The following is a 25,721-nucleotide window of genomic DNA, read 5'->3' on the forward strand; positions in this document are numbered from 1 at the left end:
CATTCTAGACTCCTCCATCCCCTTAAGATTCATCCCTTGTGGCTAGTGGGAGCATCACTGCCTGTGGACCACTATGCTGGGCAGACCCTGAGCAGGGATCCACTAAGGATCTGTACTGCTGGAAAGGTAAGTCTCTCCATATCCAATCCCCAGCCCCATTTACTTCCTATGATATCTATCCTGTGCAGATTGGTGCTTGGGGCTGGGATATGCGCTTGAACACCAATCACACGGTAGTACCACTCCTGAAGAAACCTGGCGCGATCCAACATGCAATGCAAATTACCGTCCTATTTCCCTGCTCCCTTTTCTAGCAAAGGTGATGGAGGCCCACGTAGCCAGATGTCTGTCCAACTTCCTAGAGGAATCAAATTACCTTGAGCCCCATCAGGCAGGGTTCGGCCCGCCCATTCGACGGAGGCGGTGGTACTTATGGTTCTGGATACTCTCCGTGACTGTGCAGACAACCGCTCCCCCCAGGCCCTGGTGCTGCTGGATCTTTCGGCCGCGTTTGACACGGTCGATCATACCATTCTGATCGACCGTGTCATCCAGGCCGGTATCCAGGGCACAGCGGTCAGCTGGTTAAAATCTTTTCTGGAGAACAGATCTCAGGCAGTCCGTCTAGTTGCCCATAAACAGACCATCACCTGCGGTGTTCCACAGGGCTCTTCCCTGTCCCCCCACTTGTTTAATCTCTACATTTTCCCCTTAATTCGGTCTCTTAGAGATAGACAAGTGACGGTTTTCAATTATGCAGATGATGTGCAACTGCTTTTTATGATAGATAACTCTGAAATTTCCATCTCCAGTTTTCAGTCGACCATGAGGTTCATCCAAGCCTGGATGGACCAAAATAATCTGAAACTGAACCCGGCTAAGACTGAGCTGGTACTCACAGGGGACCGTACCAAATACTGGGGCCCGCATTACTGGCCGCTTGATATGGGCCCAGCTCCGACTCCCTCCTCATCGGCAAAGACTCTTGGAGTCACCTTAAATAGTGATCTCTCACTGAAAACACAAGTGAGCCAGGTGGTCTCCAAGTGCTTTTTCCAACTCAGAAAAATTAGGAAGGTTCGGCGCCTCCTTACATCGGAGGCCATTACCCAGGTGGTGATAGCTACGGTGCTGTCCCACCTGGACTATGCTAATTCTATCTATCTTGGCATACCTCTCTACTTGCTGAAGCAACTCCAGATGGTGCAAAACTATGCAGCCAGACTGATTTTGAGCCAACCTAGATGGCAACCTGCCACTCCGTTGCTTATGAAACTTCATTGGCCCAGCGTTGCACCTTTAAAACAGGTTGCACGATTTTCAAATCCTTACACTGCAAAAGTCCTAAATTCATTGACAAACTTATGAGGCACACCCCCTCCCGCAACTTGCGGTCAGCCCATCTTGGCCTCCTGTATACACCCTCTTTCAAACGGAAGCGCTCTGGTGGCTGCCGGTTTGCGACACTATTCAAAAAGGGGGGTGGTGATGGACAGATTATCTGAATTAAGCAGAACACTCCTACCCAGTCAAAAGATCAGGGCTTGATCCATCACCGTTTTTTAGCTCACTGCACCATCCCAGTTCAGAACCTGGCTACATGCAAATTAGTCTGTCCCTGGCCCAGTGCATCATGGGAACAGGGCAGACCAAACTACCAAGCCAATTCTTTACTGGAAAGGAAACAAGCTTCCGGGGACCGGTTTCTGGCATTACAGCCGTCTTCGGCCCGGCTTGCTTGAATCCTGATGGTGCAGTGAGCAAGGGACTCGCATCTGAGCATACCCTTCCACACTTGTGGTGGCCAAAACGATTCAAAAAGGGGGGTGGTGATGGACAGAGTATCTGAATTAAGCAGAACACTCCTACCCAGTCAAAAGATCAGGGCTTGATCCATCACCGTTTTTTAGCTCACTGCACCATCCCAGTTCAGAACCTGGCTACATGCAAATTAGTCTGTCTCTGGCCCAGTGCATCATGGGAACAAGGCAGACCAAACTACCAAGCCAATTCTTTACTGGAAAGGAAACAAGCTTCCGGGGACCGGTTTCTGGCATTACAGCCGCCTTCGGCCCGGCTTGCTTGAATCCTGATGGTGCAGTGAGCAAGGGACTCTTAATGCAAGGGCGCAAACTTCACATCCTCCATGTTGTAGAGATTGGGTGTACTTCTTTTTTTTTTTTTTTTTTTTTAAACAATTTTTATTGATTGCAAGAGAGAATATTTACAATACTGAAATCGCATTAATTATGCATACATATATGAAAAGAAACTACATATAGTATTCATTGTATATAAGAGAAAACAGAAAAAGAGTAGGGGAAAAAAAAAAACACAAGCGTGCCGGTAACGCAATGCAATCATACATTTAGTTTATAAATGATCCCCATATTTTTTCCTTCGTTCTAGTGCTTTTGGGCCTCTGAGTTTAGCCAGTGATAGCTCCATTGTATAGATTTCATGAATTAGATACCACCAATCCATAACAGTTGGGGGTTCTTTTGATATCCAGGTTCGCGCGATGGCCAATCTCGCGCAAGAAAAAATAATTGTTATTAAATCCTTGAAATTACTATTATTATCTTGTATATCAAGTAAGATTAATTGGGCAGATACGGCCGGAAAAGTTATTTGTTTTTTATTAAGAACCTCGGTTATTCCTGCCCAAAAAGTTGAAAGTTTCGGACATTGATAAAGCATATGTTCAATAGCAGCGGCTTCTTTATTACATTTTGGACATTTGGTACGTTCATTAGAAGTATTGCCAAATGTCCAGTTTGAGATTCTCTGTGGTGTATAGTATAATTGGGTGATTGTCCTATAGAATTGTAGCCTTAAATTTGAAGAGTGAACAACTCGATTAATTTGTTTAAATGAGCTGGTGATCTGGTTGGAATTGATATTAATTCCCAGCCTATTAGTCCATTTGTCTGCTATCTTCCCACAATCACCAACATGGCCTTTATTCAACAGAGTATAGCTTTTACTAATAAGAGATTTGGTGAGATTCGAATAAATACATTGAAGAATCTCTGATTGTTCGACGCTCACAATTTTGTTTTTGTTAATCAAAAAATCTTGTAACTGTATGTATTTAAAGTACATGGTATCTTTAATCTTATATAGTATTTTTAATGTATTGAAGCTTAGAAAACCTTATGAACCATAAAAATCTCCTAAAGATTTAATACCATGATCTAGCCATTGAGCGCTAGCGCCATCAGAGAAGATATTTGGTAACCCCGGGTTCCCCCATATTGGTAGTTCAGCGTTAAAAAAGGGAATTTTATTCGTGTCTATAATTTGATCCCAGATTCTTTTGATGGCTCTAACAGTCTTGAATTTAACTCTCTTGTAGTAGTTTGGGTCATGGACCCGAAATAAGAATTGGTTGCTTTGTGGCCCTAACACGAATTGGTGATAGAACAGAGGAGTTTCTTTGGACAAGAGGCTGTGTATACGTGAGATAAAAGTAGCAAAAAAGTAAATTTTTAGTTCTGGGAAGTTTAGTCCTCCTTTTTCAATAGATAGTTTCAGTGCCGTCATTGACCTGCGGGCTTTTTTGTATCCCCATATATAGTTGCTACAGATACTTTCTATCCTCTTAATGTAAGATATATTCAGTTGTAACGGGATAGATCTAAACAGGTAAAGTATTTTTGGTATTATTTTAATTGTATTGATGCGTCCGATCAAACTAAGTGGTATTTTATGCCAATTTTTGAGAGTGGATGTAATATCCTTTAGTAGGGGCTCATAATTTAATGAAATGATTTTATCAATGTTCGAAGTAAGTTTCACCCCTAGATATGTAGCGTCAGGGCATAAGCCTATTATCGGTTGAAGTGGTTTGTAATTCGCTATTACTTGAGTTTTATTAACATTTAAGCGATAACCCGATATATCGCCGAAATCACTAGCTTCCTTAATTATATTAGGTATAGCTTGTACCAATTCGGTGGTAAAGATGGCAATGTCATCAGCAAAAGCTGTAATTTTTAAGGTATTGCCTTCATGTTCTATTGGAATAATACGGTCTTGGATCATAAGAGCATTTAGGAATGGTTCTAAGGCTAAAGCAAAGAGCAGGGGTGAAAGAGGGCACCCCTGTCTAGTACCCCTTTTTATCAAGAAACTATCTGAGTTATTACCTAGATAGCTTACTATAGCTGTTGGTGTTTCATATAGGGATTGTATCCATCTCAAGTATTGTCCCTGTATACCAAATGATCTTAATGTTGCCCATAAATACTCCCACCCCACTCGGTCGAATGCTTTCTCAGCATCTAGCATAACCATTCCGAGTGGGGTGTGAGTGACCGCCGCAACATCAAAAGCAGTTATTGCGGTGTTAATATGAGCAGTAGTGTCTCTCCCCACCACAAATCAATGTTGTTGGCAGTTAACCAGATCGGGCATTATAGGGGCTAGCCGGTTGGAAAGTATTTTGGCAAAAATCTTTGCGTCAGTATTAATTAATGAAATTGGTCGGTATGATCCCTGTACTTCCGGTGGTTTATTTTTTTTCAAAAAGAAAATAATTTTTGCTATGCGCCAAGAAATGGGGGCACTACCTGTTTCAGCTATATAATCTATCACCTGATGAAACAGAGGAAGTAATTCTAGTTCACAGATCTTATAGATCTCCATAGGTAGATTGTCTTCGCCAGCGGCCTTGCCTAAAGGGAGTGAGTATATAGCCTTTTTTATTTCTTCCATTGTGATTTTAGTATCAAGTATTTTGTTTTTTTCCGAATCTATTCTTGCAGGTCTGTGAATTTCTAGATAGGATTCTATTGTTTCTAGTGTGGGTGTATTCTCTGGAGTATATAGATAGCAGTAGTATTTAGCGAATTGTTCTAAGATCTGTTCTGGTTTTTGATATTTTTTGGAATCCAACCCTTTTATTATTTTTATGGTGGTTTTAGCCTTTTTATCGGCTACTTTATAAGCCAACATTTTTCCAATTCTATCTCCCCCTTCATATTGTGTTAATTTATATTTATGTATTTTGGAACTATATTTTTCTCTAAGAGTTTTCTTTAGGACTGCTCTTAATGAGATTAGTGTTAGTTTTATCTCTTCAATATTAGTGTTACCTTGTGTAATAGCATCTGCAAGTTGTTGTTCGGCTGCTAAAATATTGGAAGTAGCTAATTTTTCAACTCTTCTCTTGTCTGCGTTGTCCCGGAATATATATTGTTGTGTATAGCCTCTGATACTACATTTACAGGAGTCCCATACATAGTTAACAGCAGTGGAATTAATATTTAATGATATATATTCTAGTATGTGGTTCTTCAGACCCAAGATGAATTTAGAATCCGTAGGTAAGTATCTAGGGAATGTGAATTGGCGAATAGTTTGTTTAGTATCCAAAATTTTGAATTCAAACAGTATCGGATTATGATCAGAGGTAACTTTGGGACAAATTTCTATTTCGCAATTAGTTAGAATATTATCAGTTGTCCATACCAGATCAATCCTAGAGAAAGTTTGGTGTGGGGCGGAGAAGTGGGTGAAGCCGGGAATTGTAGGATATTTAGTGCGCCAAACGTCTTTCAAATTATGTATCCTAGCTAGTTCCTCTATGGCATATTTCACTTTCCTCATCCTATTTCTAGTGCATTTACTTGTAGAATCTATAGTATAGTTCATAGCACAATTAAAATCCCCCATTAACACCAGTTCCCCATCCCAGTCAAGTAGTTCAATAGTCAGGTATTCATACAGTTTGGGTATATCAACATTTGGGCCATAGATAATACAAAATACATAGCATTTTTGAATAAATTGCAGTTGAGCTATTGCCCACCTGCCTTTAGCATCACTAGTAGTTTTGGTAACATTTAGTTTTAAACATTTCTGTTTCAGAATAGCAACTCCCCGGTTGGTTGTATCTATAGTTGAACAGACAACAAGATCGTAGCCCATTTGTGATAATAATTTGCGGTCACTGTATCTAATGTGAGTTTCTGAGAGGAATACCATATGTGGTTTGTACATATTAATTTCTTCTTGTACCAGTTTTCTTTTACATTTATTATTAAGACCGGCAACATTCCAAACCAAACATCTAAGAAAAGACATAAATTATAATGGTCTCACTTATTCTTCTCCATATATTAAGTTCAAAAATCTTGTTATACTTTTTTACAAATTTTTCTCTCTTGCAATAGTTTCCCTCCCCCCCTTTCACCCCCCCCCCTGGCCACCCACTAGGGACAGCTGGTTCCCTCCCCCCTGTACCTACCCGGAACCCTGTACCTACCCAGAAGCCTCCCTCTATCTTCTGCTGCCGGTAGAGGGGCAGCCAGTCAGAGAGGATTCTCCTAGAACCCCATCCCTCAGTATTATTTTCATACACAAAGGAGAAATAAAGCACCTACAGCCCTTTTAAGAGTATCAACTTCACCAATCAGCTCAGGAAAAAAAAAATACCTTTTTGTAAATTCTTAGTGTCTATAATCATCCATGATAGCTTAGTCATGAGAGTCTGGGTTTCTTTTCCCCGCCCTTTCTCTTATTTAAGAATTCATTTTGGAAAGATATTCTTCTGCCTTTTTAACATCTTGAAAAAAATAAGTATGTCCGGACTTTATAACTTTGAGACGGGCGGGTTCTTAAAGATAAACCGTTGCTCCATGAGACTTGAAGGAATCGATCATTTTGCGTAGCCCCCACCTTTTATCCATGGTAGCCTTGCTGAGGTCTGATTTAACAAAGAAAGTTAGATTGTCAATTCTCACTGGGGTGTTTGGTCTAGCTTTAATAGAGACAGCTTCTCGCAGTAAAAAATTGCCAAAATAGATTAAAATAGGCCGTGGATATTTACTTTCTTGAGATCTAGGAATAATAGGAAGTCTGTGTGCCCGTTGAATTTGAGAATCCCAGTCCCAATCAGCCAGATCCGGGAATGCCCTCTGTAAAATTTTTACAATGTATGCCCTTGCATCTGCTCCCTCCGATCCTTCGGGTGTTCCAAAAAGTCTTAGATTTTGGCGTCTTTGCCTATTTTCCAAATCTTCCACTTTGTTCTGCAAGCTCTCTACCGTAGTAGTGGCTAAAGTTTCAACCACATCTACTACTCTTTGCTGTAGTTCTTCGATTTCTTTAGTTACTCCACTCAGTTTGCTAGTGACTTCCTGAAGGCAACTGTGTATTTTGCTATTATCTTCCCTTAGTTTAGAAAACTGTTCTTGTACCTCTTGGCGATGATCCATTAATGTTTTCAGAATTAGATCCAGAGATGAGGCGTTAACAGAAGTCGATGTATCATTAGAGATCGGTGGAGGTAAACTAGAGATATTAGATGGTACCGTTACCTCGCTGTGGGGAGATGTGGAGACGAGAGATTTATCGTTTTGACTCGATATAGTGTGTCCGATATTATCTTCCCTTAAGTTTACAATTGGCAATATATTCAAAGAAGCAGGTGCAAATGAAGCCGGAGACGCAGGAGGGGTCGCTGTGGTAGGCGGATTATCCAAATTATCCAAGTCTAGTCCTATTAGATCAGAACTCTCGGATAAAGCAACTTGCAATTTTTTTAGATTGATTTTGACGTTTTTCCCAGCAGTATTATTGTCCTCGGGACCATCTAGTGGTAGATTTTTAGGCCCCTCTTTTTTTTTTTTTATTTGAACCCATTTACTCAGCGGGCTTGACTCAGCAATCAGTTTCCCTCCACTAATAGTGGGTATCAAGGAAGTTAATAATGCGGTAGGATTTATGTTCCTCCCTCCTCTTTTTGCTTTGGTTTTGGCTTTTCCTCTTTTTTTTAAAGCAGATAATCTGTTAGGTTTTAATTGAGCTGAGTTGTAATCTGTATCCTTATCTGCATCGTCTGTTTCCCCTCCCTCCACTAGCTCCTCATATTCTTCGTCATCAATGTTAACCTCTGGGAGTATCTCATTCTCAGTATCATCCTTTCTATCATTGCCATCACAGTGTTTATCAGCCTGACTATTGGCTCTCTCATCAGCTCCTTCCTCGACTAGGGTCGATTCGGTGATTTGTAGTGCCGGTGTGGAAGTTTCCGTTAAGTTTTCTAGAATAGTCTGATCAGTTAGGGCCAGATTGTTAAATCCAGGATCATTAATATTATTGCTAACAGTAGTCTTATCTACTGACATTTCAGTAGACGTCGCAGCATCTTCTTCTGTATCTTTTTGTTTGTCTTTGTCTTTTTTTTTTAGTAATTGCTGTTGTTACTGTGTTATTACCTTTTGGAGTATTTAAGACTAGTGGAGGAAGTTGAGCAGGAGGTTGAGCAGGAGGTTGATCAGTTAGTTGTTTCCCCATCGGTTTCTCCGTCAGTCGAGGAATCCTTGCTACTACTGCTGGTGAAATCGGTTTAAGTGCTGATATTCACACCTAGTCTGCTCCTCCTTTCACTGGGGTACCTTTAACTACTCTAGCTTTAGTAAGCTTTGGCGCCATGAGCACTGTTTTACCTCCCTGCTCTCTTCTCCTGACAGTGAGCAACTCCCTTCCCTCTCGTCTTATCCTATGCCTCCGCCTTGTAAATATCAAATCCGCAATAGAAGTGGCAGCGTGGTGCAACGTAGTGCAGTATAACAACGGCGAGTAGTAATAATAGTAGTGTATGTTTAGTATTGGAATTGTATTGCCTGTATTTTCTGGTTCACAGTTCTCAACATATAGTTTGCAGACCTTAAAAAAACCCTCGTACTCAAGCTAACTCAAAAGAAAATCTCTCCAAACTTCTCCAAAACCCCTGCAGCGCTGCTTTTTACAGTAATAGTGACAGTATCAAACAGAAAAACAGTGTGTCCTGCACCTCGCAATTCGCTTCACTGCTCACTTCACTGCTCTCAGTTCGCAGTTTATTCAAAAAAAAGAAAAAAAAAAGATTGGGTGTACTTCTTAAGAGGTTAAACAATTTGTCACTTATATTTGTTTTACGGAACATATGAGGATTTAGATATGTAGTTACTCAGGGCCGTAGTTTGCCCATTAGCACCCGGAGTGTAAAGAAATGTGCCAATCTTACTGCTGCTGGCGAATTTAAAAAAAAATGGAGGCTGCAGCACATTTTCACAGGTCAATCCTTGACTGGCTATATCAAAGCAGTGATTTGCCCCTGAACACACATCTCACACCTCCCCCAACTTACCTTAATCACCAACAACTTAGCACCCACGGACTGGTGGTAAGATGTTTGTTGGGTGTTGATGTGTGGTAGCAGGGAGTGAGAAGTAGATGGAGTGCAAAGTTGGGGCCTCATATGGTGCTAGCCACCAGCGACTGCAGATGTTAAGAACGATTAAAAGCACTTCAAACCGAATCACTAGATCCAAGATAGGGGTGTTGCTGTTTGCTGGACCTTTATGCAGGCAAATCTTTTTGCTCCTCTGATTGGCGCCCTGCACCCAGCTTGCCCATATCAAAAGCTGGTCCTGTTGCTACATTTTCATGTCCATAATGTTTCATATTAAGTGCTTTGATGCACCTGCAGTGGTTCTTAATGCTAAAAGTAATCAATAGATGCAAATTAACATTATTATTATACACATACTTGTAGTCTAATAATTTGAATCAGTCATACAAGAATTTGAGGCTGTAAAGGGATATATTGAAGGCTGACAGACTGTTTTGGATGCCTCACTGTAGTGAACATAGTGAACATATTGATGAGTCTGGATCAGGTCTATTTTCTTAACTGCTGAAGTTCAGGGCTCTGTGTAATTTGGTAGAATCAAAATAGACTACGCTGAGTTTCTGCACTTGCTGCCAATGAGTAATGCATCTTGAACAGCTGAAGCCTTTCATTACTCTGCCCTCGTCCACCCTCTGTTCATCATGTGTATGTGGCCCCATGTTAATCAAGATTGGGGTGGCTTATATCACACTTCAAGCTGGGAGGGTGGTATGTGTCCTTGAAAACCTGTAAGAGATCCTTTTCTTTTTTGCAAGTGCTTTCTTTTTCGGAGATTGCGTTCTGGTAATACAAATATGCGTTCAGTATTATCCAGAACCAATGTTTCTTGTTGGTCAAAACCATAATTTTATCATATGATTTCATTAAAAAAAGTGTTACTGGATGTGGTGATGTTTGTAGCTCTAATTTGTGTTCTAATATCAACTGGGCTTTAACAAAAAATATCTTTTCTTTTACTTGTTTTTGTAGAGGCTAGCATTTTAGGTCTGAACTCTCCTGTCTCTCCAGTGCTATCACCGGGAAATGGATTTGAATCTGCATCTCTCACACAGCCAAAGAAGATTCGAGGAGTGGGCTTGGGAGATATTTTTAAAGAAGGTGGTGTGAAACTCAAACCTAGGATTTCCAGTTCTGATGTCGAAGACAAAAAACAGGAAAAGGTATGCAGGCTATAGTAATGATTGGAATCTAAAAACCCAACAATAAAATATAATTATGTATGTCTTTCAACTGCTTCTGTCCACTTTCCAAAATTAGAGTCCGGTGTAGGCAGCCACACTTCCTGTCCTCCGCCCTCTGCTTGGTGTACACTAGTCTGTGTACTCTCTGTTAAGTGCATTGACGATTTAATCTTAGCTAGATTGCTTATTTTAAGGTTGGGCAGCTTCCAGAGATGGAGAAAAATGGCCAGTAACCTCTGCATTACCCAAGGTGACCTGAAGATCCAAACTATAAGTGTAGTTTGATAGCTGTGTTATGGATGCTCTTTCTTAAAGAAACCGCCTGGTTCCAGCTCTGCTTGTGATTTGGTAGCATATAGTCCGGAATATTTCTCAGTGGTGGTCAACTTTGTGAGCTCCTGAGGGAATACATAGACATATCTACTTCATATTAATTTGGTTTACTTTGGCTTTCAAGTCACGAGTTGGAAGTGTGGATTTTGTCAAATCAGTTAAAAGTTTCGTAGGGCACAAGTCCTAATATCAAAGATAGACTTAAGGAAAAACCTGCTATTGAAGTGATCACTTTTTCAGTTTTGTGGCAGGTCTTATGTGCGGGTACTAAATTCAATGAAAAGAGGTGTTCATTGGTAGTAAAAACCTCTTCTAGATATACATACGTATCAGCCAATAGCTATTTTTTGTGTATCGTTTGGAGAGGCTTGACAAGAGAAGTGCTCCATGGTGGTGTGGAGGGTGGAGGTGATGGCCTATTTTCAACCAAGAAATTTTCAACCCGGAGCACTACCCATACACTGAAACCTATTTTCAGGCATTTTGCTGTAATTTCGTGCTGCCAGTAAGCCCTGGCGTAAGAGCTTTGTATTAATTGTCAAGTAACATTTCGTTGAAGGTACTACTTTTTTAAACAACTTAGATAGTTTTTATGGTTATATTTTTTATTAACCAAATAAAGATTTATTATTACTTTAGCTTATGTGGGTGCAGGCCCTGCATGTGTAACATAGATGTAAGCAGGCACCACATTTTTGCCTACATTGAACGTTCAGAACATTAACACTCAAAGTTTGTTGCAATGTCCCAGGTCCTCATTTCTTGCACTCTTTAAATTGTTGAGCCCTACTCACAAGGAACATCTGTATTGCCATACAAGCATCTGGTCCTGTCCAACTTAGAGGAGCCATCATTCTGCCAGTTCTCATCTCACTTGTTCAATCATTCACTCTTGGGTTCATGTATTCTTTTTCAAGGGTATTACCTATAATAATTCCTGATCACTTGGCTGTTCAAAGAGTTTAAGACACTGATAAAAACACATTTGTTGAAAACATTTTTTACAATCAAAATAACAAAGGCATCTATTCCTTCTATTTCCTAATAAAGAAAAGAACCTCCAAAAGAGGGTTATGGGCCATCTTGGACCTTAAAACCCCAAATAAATTAATCAAGGAAGAAACCTTCTGAATGCTTTGTCTGGCGGTAGGGTTTTGGATGTGCCAGGAAGTGTAGCATCTTGTTGTGTGTGTGTGTGTATGGTAATTGTGGAGTGTGTGTGTGTGTGTGTGTGTTGTGGAGGAATAACCCTATACCCTCCGTATATATGTGCATGTCAACTCACACAAGTTACTGAAAAGCCAAGGCCTGGGCACACGTTTATACAATGAAAACAATGTTTGTTGATGTTTTGAGTATTTGAAGAGTTATTTAAAATCCAATCGAATAGTAAATGCTTATAGTTTTAATCTCAATTTCAAAAGGACAAAGGACAACCAGCCAACACGTGTTTCGTCATACTGGGAAGTATCCTGTGACTTCTTCAGGGCTGGGAAGGGTACAAAAGGTCATGTTACATGTGGAACTACAAAACACACGCTTGTGATGAAGTAGGATTTTTTGTGAATGAAAAAACCAGTACATGTGGAAACCCTATAGGAGTAGTGCGGAGGCAAATAATAGTGACTTCAAAAAAGATAATACAACATAGACTTGGTGAAAAAAGTGGAATACGATAATGGTTTGCGAATGTACTATCAATACATTTACCAGCGCCCCTTGACGCTGCACACTGCTGCTTAATTCAGGGGCTCGAGCGCTGAAATCCGCGCTCTAGTCTTAGTGTTTCTGACCCAGATATCCTGTTATAAAAGGCACTTCCGGTTTTGACGCTCTGTCCTCACCCGTAACGGAGATGAGTCGGTGCCTGCACTCCTCCATATTACACTTACGCTGAAGGTATTATTGCTCTCATAGGTTGAAGGTGGACACTGTCCACTGTTCTGCCCGTGACTTTCGCCGTGTATTAGCCTCCTTACGGTGTAGGTCTCGTTTTTTCACCAGGGACGGCCTTAGGCATGTGCAAGCTGTGCACCTGCACACTGCCACCAAACCCCAGGGGCCACCACGCCAATATATATCCTTAATATAATAATCCTCTGAGGATGGAAGGATGGATACATATTTGTGTGGCGGCCCCTGGCAGGGATTTGGCGGCATCCGGCTCGATTCCACTTCCAAGCGCCCTGACCCCCCCCCCCCCCCTTCACTGGCCTCCGCGCTCCGCCCCGCCTGGACCCCCTCTTCCGGGGCCCCCTACCTACGCTTTCTTCCCAGGGCCGCCATGAGCCTAGAGCCGCCCCTGTTTTCACAAATCCTCTAGACCGGCTGACCTGCCCTTCTACTGGTTGCAGGCACTCCTTTCGGGATCTCCACCACCCTGGTAAGACCGCAAACGCGCCTCAATCTTTTGACACTTCTTGCACTCTATACATGCGCGCCTGGTTACTTAAACTAGATTTTCCCTTTTAGGAGCTTCCCTACTCAATTCACAGAGGTTTTCCTTGTTAATTAAGGTAAGCCATCCTATCCGATTTTTTTGCGATCCTTGCACCATGCCTTACATTGTCTCTCTCCATTCCGGTCCCTTTACAATGTAGCTCCCCTTTATACTCACAGATCCGTTGAGACGTTGACCAAACTGGCCCTCAGATACTTAGTCATCCACTGTTGGGATCTCAGTATTTCGGTAAGATCCTGCTTTAGGCTCCCTCCCCCCCCCTTTTATCTCCTTGCTAGTTTGTGCCACGTTTTTGTTCTTTAGTTACAATTAGCCTCTTATACTTCTAGAAGCTTCCCTACCAGCATCTTAGATCACATTATCACTTTCTCTAACCGGACCAGCCGGGTTGGAATTATCACTGGCAGAGCGGTGAGGAGCTTACTTTTCGTTCTTTTATTGTCTACTTTACTCTTGTCCTTTTGCTTTCTTCTTATTCCTCCTTCTCTTGTCTTTAGATTCCTCAACAACATCGATGTTTCCTTTACAGGTAGCCCTGTTTATTCCCATGCAGTTCTTTTTTTTAATTCTTTTTTTTTTTTTTTACTCATTTGCCCATGTTTATTACTCCACTGTTCCCCAGCCCTGGTAACCAGTCTTATAATAACTTTTTATAGTTGTCACCCTCACATCCCTTTTCCCTGTAGACGGCGAATTACTTACCCGCTCCCTAAGATACTTGATCTCCAATTGTGGTCTACAGTATGGTCAGACCAACCACCACGTTGCACGATGTGTACTGTATATCATGTTTAGATGTTTTTTTTTTAATATTACAGGTACTGCTTATTGATTCTAATTTTCTTAGGTTGTATGTCAACAATGTGCTTGTCACCGTGCTTTCCCACTTCACCCATCACCACAAAAATGTGTTTTGTGTTTACTGCTCCTTCAGATTCTCTCTTCAAATTTTCCATTCTCTCAGTGCCTTTTAAACGTAAACCCTTACCATTGTCGTATGCCACTTTTTTCACCAGGTCTATGTTGTTATCTTTTTTGAAGTCACTATTATTTGTCTCCACACTACTCCTACAGGGTTTCCACATGTACTGGTGTTTTTCATTCACAAAAAATGCTACTTCCTCCCAAGCGTGTGTTTTGTAGGTCCACATGTAACTTGACCTTTTGTATCCATCCCAGCCCTGAAGAAGTAACAGGATACTTCCCAGTGTGACGAAACACTTGTTGGCTGGTTATCCTTCCTCCTTTTGCTATTGACATGAAAACTATAAACATTTACTATTCGAGTGGACCTTAAAGAACAACTCTTCAAATGCTCAAAATATCAACAAACATTGTTTTTATTGTATAAACGTATGCCCAGGACTTGGCTTTTCACGTTCTGAATGCTGGTCTTTTTCAAAACTGTCCACAATTGCAACAATGGGCTCGAGTGGTGGAGCCTCGCCCCCCCAACCCCTCCCCCTCCCACCCCACCCTGTTATCGAACTTTTGTTTAGATGACAGTTTTCTTTTGATCTGCAGTTTTATTCTCCATTATGCTCAGTTATATTTTCCTAAATAATTACTACAGCAAATCTGATTATTATAATGCAGCTCCTCACTGTAAACGTCTGTCACCCTTTTACCTATGAGACTGCATACATCCAGAAGGCCTTTGTAGTTGTGACACAGTCCTGCGTTGTTGCCATTCCTCAGTCTGCATGCCATCCGCCTGGATCCAGTGGTGTCCTTTTCAGAAACGTGCAACCAGTTTCCACTGATGGGCTTAGCTGTGATGTGGTTGCCTTCAGAGCGGGGAGTGGAAGGATATTTCAGGGCCGGCCTAAGGCATGTGCAAGCTGTGCACCTGCACAGGGCCGCCAAATCCCAGGGGCCGCCACGCCAATATATATCCTTAGATACATATTTGCGTGGCGGCCCCTGGCAGGGATTTGGCGGCCTCGGGCCCCCTACCTACACTCCCTGCTCAGGGCCTCCGTGAGCCTAGAGCCGGCCCTGGATATTTCAGTGGCCTCCTAGGTGGATTGTTGAAGCCATCTAGGAAGAGGTGTGGTGCCACAGCCACGGCGACTGACTCCGGAATCTGGGGATCACGGTTCGATCCCCGGTGGCAGATTAGCCCAGCACCATGTGACTCTGGGCAATAGCTTGCTTAATCTTCCCGACGGCCCCCAGCGCCTAGAGACCCTTACGGGTGATTGTCGCGCTTTACAAATGTGGATTATTATCCACAACCCAAGGGTAACCCTGAGGCAAGCAGCAATCCCTCTTACTTAAGAAGCTCAGTTACTTTCTGGCAGTATTTTATGAGTGGTAAAGAGTGAAGGCAGACTATATTCTTAGTGGATATTCTAAACTGTCACAATTTACAAACGATCTGAACAATGTGCATCAAAGGTAGACCGCACAATTATTTAGAAAGATACCAAGAGTTTTCTGCTGCTGACAACAGAGTTAAAAAAAAAAAGTAAAGGTGGCGGTGATCTTGAAACAAAGGTTTGTAAAGAAGGCTAAGTGAAAGCATTGAATGTAGATAATATTACGAAGCGGCCTTTCGGGCTATATTAAAAAAACAAAGGGCAACATCATTAACCCTCACATCAGAAAGCATTCAGAAACAAACAATGAGCCAACAATAGAGCTACTGATCCAAAACTAATTTGGAAACATTTTTTTAAACAAGTATCTCAAGAGTCATAATTAAGAAACAGCAGATGCAAAGACTTAAATGCTCATGGATTATTATTAGGACTCCCGGTTTTATGGTATTTTTTTTTTAACCTTTTCGTCTGTATTCATCCATATTTATTTTTTGGCCATTTTATCTGTATCCGTATTTATTTTGTGTTTTGCTTTTAACTGTAATTGATAAACTGTACATTTCCATATTTATTTAACTGATAGACGCACACTCATACTTTGATGTCTGTTGTGTTTTAGCTATTTAAGCTGTCAAATATTACATAACAATACATCCTCTGGTAAATACTAGCATTATACCATAAATGTATGTTGACAAATGCCGTAATTTAAATACATTTCATCCTCTTTTTTTAATTTCCCATGCTGTCCATATGCTCAGCTGCTGGCCTATAATTCATCAAAGACAGCATGGAGAGTCACTTAAAGGAGCAACACTTCTGTATTTATCCACTTTAAAAAATAAATGCAGAAAGAAAACCCATTGATTTCTATTTGTATTTGTGTAAAAATCCGTAAAAACGGAAAACAGGGAGCCTTAATTATTATGCAATATTTCAATGTATTAAGCAAGACTGAATCGTTCTGGTCGAAAAAGAATTGTGAAACAGAAGAATAATATGATAAATGTGTTTCACAGTCCGAAACACACCAGTAATTCTGTACATCATGACCAAAGTGGCAGTGAGAATGACCTCCGGGCAGCACCTTTTCTGAATGTTACTGCTGTCACTCCTAATCTCTCCAACCCTCTAGGAGAGAGGCAGGCAGGCAGAGAGCCAGGCTGATGTAAAATGTGCATTTGAAGGTAGTAGAAGAAACTAACAAAGTTAGTTGGGTCCTCTGTCAGATGGTACCCACTACCAGGCTGCATCCTATTTGTGATCATTTGCGGGTATGATAATATATACTGAGCTTTATTAATTATTTTATTTTTTACTAATATCTGTATTGATTTTTAAAACGTAAACACAAAGAAAAAGATGCATTGACCCCACCCGCCATCATGATAGGAAAAACATAGTATGCCAAGTATTACAAATTAAGTCTCTTACCATAGGACACCATCAAGGCAGTTCCTTTGCATTGTCCGGAATTCCAACCCTCTCTGACCACAGGCCCGCTGGCATTCGTCCTTCACCGCCATACCAATCTTCTGCAGGAGTGCCCTTGTTTAGTTCATTCTGTGAAGGAGTTTTTGTTGAATTAACCGGAATTGCGCTTATATTGCCACCTCCTTCGGAAAGTGTAGTGCCTCTTGCCACTCGTCATCCTCTATCCAGCCCACATCCGCCTGCCATTTCACTCGCAAATTTATTCCCCCTGTGTGTTATTCATGAGGGTCTTACAGATTAATGAGATTGCTTTAATCATCAGATAATCATCTAAGAGCTGCCTCTCTAGTGAAGACTCCTCCTTCGTGTCCTCATCCGATGCAATCCTTCCCCTCAGGGCGTGTTTCAATTGGTAGTATCTAAGAAATTGGGACGTGCCATATCGTATTTCTCTCTAAGATTTGCGACTTGCACTATATCGTTTGCATCCCATACATTTTGGAGCACGGAGAGGCTGATGAGGTCCCATTCTCTAAAGCATCCATATCCTACACACCGTTTCGGTTGCTTCTGGGATATCGGGGTCTATTTTACCACCTTAGAGGACATGAAGATATCCCTTCATTCCCAGGGTGTCTTGGTCATGTCGATAGGCCAGATCCTCCAGTGATGCAAATGCCCACCCCTTCATAATGCTGGCCTGCGCAGCTTCGTAATATTTGCGAACATCTGGTAAAGCTATCCTGCCATCTTACGTAGACCTTTGAAGGATGCGAAGCGCCACTTGCAGTGGTCCATCAATGTCCTCACACAACCGTTAATCTTATGGAAGAAGGCCTTTGGTATCCCATAGGGGCTGTTCTATAGGACATAAGTGTGTTTAGACAAAGTAATCATTTTAAACTATGCCTCTCTAACCAAGAGGGAGAGTGGGAGTGCCCTCAAGTGTGAGGTGCAGGTTTCGAGTAAATTCAGGAGCAGGGCTTACATTCTGAGCTTTATTGAGTAACACTCAGCCGATTTCAGCGGTAATTCCTGTGTCATCACCTACAAACTGATGCTTGATAATAGTGTTGTATAAACTGAATGTTATGCAAAAGAGCTAGTAGGATATACTAAGTCAGATGTTACAAGAAGAGGCAAAAAATGAGTAATATGAGCCTCCTCTTCCAGAAAAATAATCACGAGCAAACCAATAATATCTGCAAATATGAAGAATTTAGAACAATCTACTGGGTACGAATAAGGACAAAGCAACCGAAATTTAAACAAGCATTTACAATGCAATGGTTTCGCCTTTGGAAAAGTTAGAGCTATTGGCATTGTAAATGACAAAATTTGTATTTGTGTTGGTTTTAAAAACAGAAAAATAAATGGCATTGTCATTTACATTGCCATTAGCTAAATCTCTCGTAAATGTGAGACCTATTGCATTTGCACCCACAGATACACACAGACACACACACACACACACACAAAGGCACACACACGGAAAACACCCAGGGCGAAGAAAGGAAGATGCAAGCACACGGGAGAGAAGGCGGAGACCAGAGGGCAAGGAATAGCAAGAAATAAATAGGGAGAGGGAGAACAGGTGTGGGGGGGGGGCAGTCGGGCATCGCGAAGAGTCGGCAATAGAGAAGAGCGGAGATGCAGGTAAAAGTGAGTGCAGTCACAAACATGGGCAGGGCGGTATGGGAAAAGCAAACAGGGACAGGGGAACAGGCAGAAACTGTGAAGAAGGGGGAGGAACGAGAGGTTGCAACCGGTGCCATGCATTTAAGGATCAATAAATAGCCAGCACGCTTGTGCAAAGTCTCTTTAACTGAGTAAACTCGTATCTATAGCTCCTAGAGCAACCTGGGTGTGCGCTGCGCTGTACAAAGGGGTACATACACCGCTCTGCAGGGCTGGGACCAGGAACATAATGCATACCCATGCAGCCCACGAGGGAAGGCTGGGGAGGCAACCTTCAGGGGTGCTCCAGTCAGTGGAAAGCATGTAAACATATGTGAGATACGGGGGCTCCTCGTCAATTCTACACATCGGATCACAGACTTTGCCCCCTTGATTCACAAAGGTAAACTTGCACGTTCTTGTAAGTGTAATACTTGTAGGCGTTCAGGAACTACATACGGAGTTTTACGACTCCTTATGCTTAGGTGTGCGGAGTTCTCTGCCACAGTTGCGGTGTCTCCGGGTGCGGAGATCGCTACGCGTGAGTGGGAGTCGTGCTGGCCAGCAAGTAGTTGGCAAATAACTAAAAGTAATAAGCTTGCAGGAAAGTGTCCCAGGTGTCTTAGAAAGCAGCAAAAACTTGTAACTAAACGAGAGGGATAAACTGGGATGAAGGTGTTTTTTTGTGGGGGGGGTGTAATAAGTAAAGGAACCGCCTGACACAGGAACCGCCTCCCACGAGGCACAGGGTCAAGACTGATTTGCATATGGCATGTCGGAACTGAGGTGGCGTGGTGAGCAAAATATCGATGGATTAAACCCAGATCTGTGACTGGGGTGAATGTTTTGCCATTGTGCAACATTCCGTCCATCATCTTGTGTGTTTTGCTGCTCTCCAAAAGACGGCATCACCCCTCCCCCCACCCAAACTCCCTCAAAAAAGTAAACATTGCCACCACTCCCCCGATGAGACTCAACAGTTTCCCACATGCCTTGGGTTCCATCCGGGACAATGCAAAAAATATGCCTTTTCTAGCGCATAACTCGCCCCTCCCCCACCTCTTGTGCTCTGAAAAGGGAACACCCCCTGAGGTCAAAGTTCCATCACAAAGGACACACCACCCCCCACGACATCTTACCCACCAGGCTGCTGTGCGTGCTGCGCGGTACGTACATAGTCCTGCGAGGCGCTACCTTAAAAACAGCGCTGTATCACCTTTGTTGCCGGCCAAGCGGAGGAATAGCTGTCCCGTTCCAGGACCTGCTGGTTTGATACCCGGAGGATACACGGTATGGAAGCCGCGTGCCGTCCTCAGAGCTTCCACCCTCGAATTTGCCTCTCTTTATTATTCATTGTGGGCATCGGCCAGAAAAAAAGTGCACCGTTTAGCACGATGCTTCTGCGATAAAACAATGCCGAGCGCAGCTGCGAAGGCAGGTGTCCCTCCAATGTTATTTTCTTGCACAGCTTGTGAGGCAGTTACATTTGCTAGCAAAATTGCAAGGCGGCACGTGCCCAGTACATTCTAAAAACAAAAAGACTGCGACGTCACATCCTTTTCTCATGTTAATACCCACTGGCCGCCCACGCTTACGCTCGCTCTCACGTTGTAGATCTGGTTATCACCGTTAAACACGACATCATAGGCATCATTTATACAAGCACTGCCAAAGCCAATAGATACATGGCATTAATAGGAAAATGGATGTAACATAGGCATTCAAAAATGGTGTTTATCACGTTTTCCAAGTGCTGGAAGAAGGTAGTAGGACAGGATTGTTTTCTGTATGTAACGAATGCAGGAGATATTAGAGAAACAATTGTTTGACAAACAGTGTGGTGATAAAACATACTTTTGAGATTTAAAATAGTCCCTCGTACATTGCAGAGTCATCTATGGGAGGCGGAATGAACTCCACGAGCCCTTGAAATCAGCGTGATCTTTTCTGAAGTGGGGTTTGACAGGGAGTTTTACCTCCACTTTTTGAATTCCCTTATTCACAGGAATTGTCCAACTTATAAAGCCAATACACAGGAAGCGTCAAGTTTAGGGTATTATTTTTGGTGTCTTGTTTTCAAAAGCAAATAATATACCCTGGAAGTAAATGCAACACCCAAAGGAAGCAGCTGATACATCATTAAAATAACAGCAATGCTGAAGTGGTGCCGACCCTGACGTCATGGAACAAACACAGAAAAACTCAAGCGTGTATTACTGTAACCTTGAACTTTCACTTTAACATGACGTAAAAAGTTTGGAGCTCTGAGTAGTCGACGTGCACTGCACAAAAAGACACATTGGAAAGCAGACTCATTTCCAATCTCAGCAGAGAGGCCAGTGACTGAATGGGCACAGGGCGCGGCAAACCGATCCCCTATTCCTCTACAGCAGGTCCTTCAAGAGCCGGGATGAGGCACGTGACTCACCAAGGGCCATGCAGCCCCTAAACATGAGACTACACACATAAAGGGACCGCACATCTATCAGACGATATAGCATAAATAACGCAGGTAGCCATCCTCCGAGGAGAATGGCCTCTCTGGCACAATTGACACATTTCACTGTCGGAGGCGAGAGCAGGAGTCTGACGCTGGAAGCCAAGGAGCTGTTAAATATTTTATATTAACTGCACAATGCACGGTTCGAGGGCCAGCGAAGGGAGAGGGGAGGGCATTTACTCGCCAGCTCGCGCAAAAGAGCAATTTTACCAAATCCAGGCGAAAGGAGGGCGACGGCCCCTTAGACTAGCCACTGGCGCATTTTAGCTCTTGGGCTGGTACGAGGAAGGTTAAACAGCGCCAGTCTTGGCCATACAGCCCCCAACATATGGATGCAGCGCTAGACGAGCCATATGACGTACAGCGCATGCATAACACCCTGAAGTACATCGCTTGAGGTATAGGAACGCAGGCTAAATTAAAATATGCCTATCGGGCAGCAACACTAAACCAGAGAAGAAGCAAGAAAAGATAAGAACAAGCAGCTCCTGAAAGACACGGACAGCGGGAGGGGGGCAGGATACGACCACACGGGACCGGGAGACACGCAAACACGTAAAACAAACAGGGAGACGACATGAGACTGGGTAGAGGTACAAAGTGACAAGAAAATATAAACAAAATGCTGCTTACCTGATCGCAAATACAAAGTACTTCCTGGCAACTTCAATCGCGCAGCCCAATCCTGCAAAGGACACTTCGAAAAAGACCAAAACATGCCGAGACCCAAAAAAAAAATAACACCCGCCCATCGCCGCTATGACGCACGAAAATGGGCGGGATGAGTAAAAATCGTGGGAACGCCCACGAATCTGCTCGGGGAATGAGTGACGCATCTCTGTTCCAATGGCTAGCCTCCATTTATGGAGCTAGCCAATGGGACAGAGAGGTGGAACGAAGCCCCATACTTGTTTACAAAAGTTTTCGCCTGCGCGATACTGCTTGCGCAGTAAACGCCAGGCGAAACCTAAAAACAGACTTTGCACTTAGCTTGCTAGCCTCATATCACTAATCTATACTGGGAAATGTTGCAAGAAATCTGACCTCTGCTGCAGAGTGAAGAAGCAAGAGAACTGAAGCAAAGCTAGAAGACAACAGTCAGAGGTGCAGTCTTTTCTTTCGCAACACAACATAATTTATGGGATGTCTGTCTTGAAACAACAGTACAACAAGTACTGAAATTCAAGATTCACAAGTTCATATGCTTCCTCCAAGACGACCCTTAACCCATTATTATGAATGAGGTTTCTTGAGGTTATTGTGCTGGAGAAATTAAAAAATAACTTTTACAAGATTGTCTAGAAAAGCCATGCTATTCAGTGTAGCACATCTTTTCCAAAGAGACTAGGACGAAGAAGGGGATTCCATATCTGCATTTTAAGAATTAAGCATCCACTGTACCAGTGTGGACCTTTACCCGTAGGCAGACTGACACCAAAAAACCAAATCTCCTAGAGGTCAGTTGCAATTGCAATCTGCTATGGAACACCGAGGAACTGAAATAAATTGAATAAATACTTGTAATGTAGTCATGTTATTTATTAAGTGTTGCATATAGTGTAAACCTGACTTCTGCTGTGCAAGAGTGATTTACAGATGGTACTGTGATAAAAGCATATATGCTTTCAGGGACGATTATAAAGGGGCAGCGGAGGAGCCAATAATTTAGGTGATTAGAGCAAAGTATGCACAGTACTCTTCAGATTACATCATAGTTTTGTGGGGTGAGTAAGTTGTTCAAGATCTCAATTATTGAATAACAAGCCAGTTTTCGATTAGATTCCAGGCCCCAGTTCAAAGAGTTATTTGCACAGTACATGGAATATTGAATATAATCCTGACTTCAATGAAAAACCTATAAAGTGGGATGAGAACTAGAGTGGTTCAGTCAGAGCACTTGACTCCCAAAGCTAGCCAGGGTGCAGCATGCGCATCTACCTTCAGAGGAGCATGGTGTCTTTGGTTTGGTAGTGGTTTTCTATAATTGAACCTGTTTTTTTATAGATTTTCTATAGTGTACAGTAAATAGGAATAATTGTAGTAAATGTTTTAAGTCTGATTTGGGTACATTGAAATGTATTGTCCATAGAAATACATTTGATATTGGGTTCTTTTGCTTGAGAGTTGATATGAGAGTGAAGATTTGTTTTTCGACTCATTTCGGTGCATTTTCTGAGGACTTCTAAGCAAACCGTGATTACTCATTTTATCTGTTAGGACCACAAGAATGAGTAGGCTTGAATCAGTTAAGGATGCTCAGGACATCAGCTCCTATACGGAACCTGATTCTTGCATGTTATACTTTGCTCTAAAGCCAGATTAAAGAGCATCAAGTAGATCATGTTGGGGTTTTTATTGTTTAAACTGTCTCCATCAAACATTAGTGGCCTTCTGCTAAGAAACATAGTTTGTCACGAGGTGGAACAGGAACAGTATGAATTTTTCTATCTTAGTTTTAAATAGACCTCCCTCTGTAGCAGTGAGGATTAAATTAGCATATGCTCAGTGAAATAAAACGAGTAATTGCTTAGAATGATGCTCATGACTCAGAGTATTTACAAACAGGTTGGGAATGTGAGGAAAAGTTCGATCTTTTTACGTTTCTACTCAAAAAGTCAGGAAATTGTTGTGAATGAGAGAAGGGAAATTAGTTGTCAGCCTAACAGTTTTAAGTATTTTGAGGTAGTTGTTAGCCAGATCGATTATATAATCAACATATTTAGTATTGGCCTAAAATGGAGTTTCCTATACTTTACGCCATCATTACAAATCATCTCCGGTTAGAAAAAAGAGGTTTTGGTGCCATAAATGTTTAGGATCCTTTGAAAATTGTCTGTCTTCATTCATGTCTTTGAATTACCCCAGAAAGCATTCCTTTGTCTCCCATAAATTTCATTTTGCAGAGCCTCAGTCATTTATGATGTATGTCATCGTCTCATTGTAATGACCCATACAGCAGTTGATCTCCTGCTCTTGTGAAAAGGATTGCAAATAAATGGATAGTCTTAACAATATTAGAGACACAGTGTTTAGGTCTTGTTGGTGCAATCATAAACAAAACCTTTAAGAAAGGTATTAGGAAATGAATTAACTTATCAGAGGGTTTACAGATTTGGAAAATTGGGTCTCAAACTAGAGACCACCTTCCTAGGGAATTAATAGATCTAAATCAATCCTTCAATATGAGGTCATTGAAAAGAGTAGTAAAGCAGAGAGACGGCTGTATCATTGGAATTACATCAGTGAAAGGATCAGTCCTCTAAGAAATATTGTTGGCGGAAGATTAGAACGAACTCTGACCATTTAAGCAAAGGACAGATTACCCCTAAAAGGTGGTAAATTACATTAATTTTATTGGGATTGATGTTGGTGGTACGCAGACAGTGAAGGAAGTAGAGTATGATCGTTGAACCGTTTTCCCCTTCTCATTGCAAATGACTTATCAAGTAGTCCAGAAAGTAGAGAGTAAATCCGTAACAAACTGTGAGCAAAAAGTTTAATTATGCCACATTTATCATAAAAAATATCTTCTTGCTTTTCTTGACCAAGGTTTGCAAACTGTAGACTATGCTAATCCACAGATCTACAGTTGTCTAGAAAGCAGTTAAATGACATAGGAATTAATCTCATGTTCATGAAATCTCATTGCAATTGATAGTTTCAACCCTTTCTCAGCCAAGGTAGGCTTGGGTTTCTGATGCATAATGTTGTAGGGTTGTTTCAGAAGCTTGAAGAGGAACACTCCTACCCCTCACCTCCATGTTTTAGTCTTAAAACAATTCTAAGAACTCCTCAGCAGGGACAAATGGTACAATTCCACTTGTGCTAGGATTGTTTATCCTGCACACCATTGTATGGGAGCATTGAGAGAGTAAACTGAGTTCTGGGAGAACTGAAATGGATATTGCATCGTGTTTGTTGATCCTATTGGCAAGAGAGACCAAATCACATTTTCAGATATTTATACTACCTTAAATTTAAAGAGTAACGTGATGCATCATGTAGCACCAGCTAGTGATGTTCTATATGGGTTGGTAGCTGAAACTTTGAACAACTATAAGTTACTCACTCAGTGTTCTTTTCCACATTAAAAGTGGATTGTCGGACAGGCGTGGCCAAGATGGCAGGCTGAGAGGACGCTCTCTCTGTGAGCTCCCGTCATCCCGGGGCCCTTGCACCGTTGTCTATTGCTGATCTCCCCCTGATCGAGCGGTATCTGACGCCTAGAGCAGAGGAGCACACAGCGGCACCGACCGGAGCCTCACATCACCCTGCAGAGCCGGCGGCGCAGCGCCGGAAGGACCCCGGCGCAAGGAACGGCTAGGGAGCCGGCGGAGAGCCGAAGGGACTGCGGCCGCTACCTGCCGGAGCGGCCGAGGACGGCATCGGCGACACAGCGAGGAGGGCCTGAGGGAAGGAGGCGATGCCCAGCACGAGCCGCTTGTGAGGTCCGGCGGCGGAGGCAGTGAGCGGAGCGTGCGGCGCTTCGGCCGGAGTGAGGCGGGGGAGGAGCCGGCGAGGGGCCGCTACGCCAGACCGGGGATAGGGGTCAGCCTGCCCCGAGCCCTTCAAACAGCTCTCGAGGCGCGGAGGGGGGGGAACCTCCGGTAATCAGGTCTTTCCTGGA

The 25,721-nt window shown here is 42.4% G+C and overlaps 1 protein-coding gene across 2 annotated transcripts in view; it reads left to right on the top strand.

Moving 5' to 3' along the window:
• Window positions 1–25,721, top strand: part of CD2AP (CD2 associated protein) — an 802,607-nt gene that overhangs the window by 323,218 nt on the left and 453,668 nt on the right. For both annotated transcript variants that reach the window (XM_078647692.1, XM_078647691.1), the window contains exon 7: window positions 10,154–10,344. In XM_078647692.1, the coding sequence (XP_078503818.1) occupies window positions 10,154–10,344 (191 nt within the window). The remainder of the gene's footprint in view (window positions 1–10,153; window positions 10,345–25,721) is intronic.

The sequence above is a fragment of the Lissotriton helveticus genome, chromosome 6 (genome assembly GCF_964261635.1).
Source record: "Lissotriton helveticus chromosome 6, aLisHel1.1, whole genome shotgun sequence".
Taxonomy (NCBI): domain Eukaryota; kingdom Metazoa; phylum Chordata; class Amphibia; order Caudata; family Salamandridae; genus Lissotriton; species Lissotriton helveticus.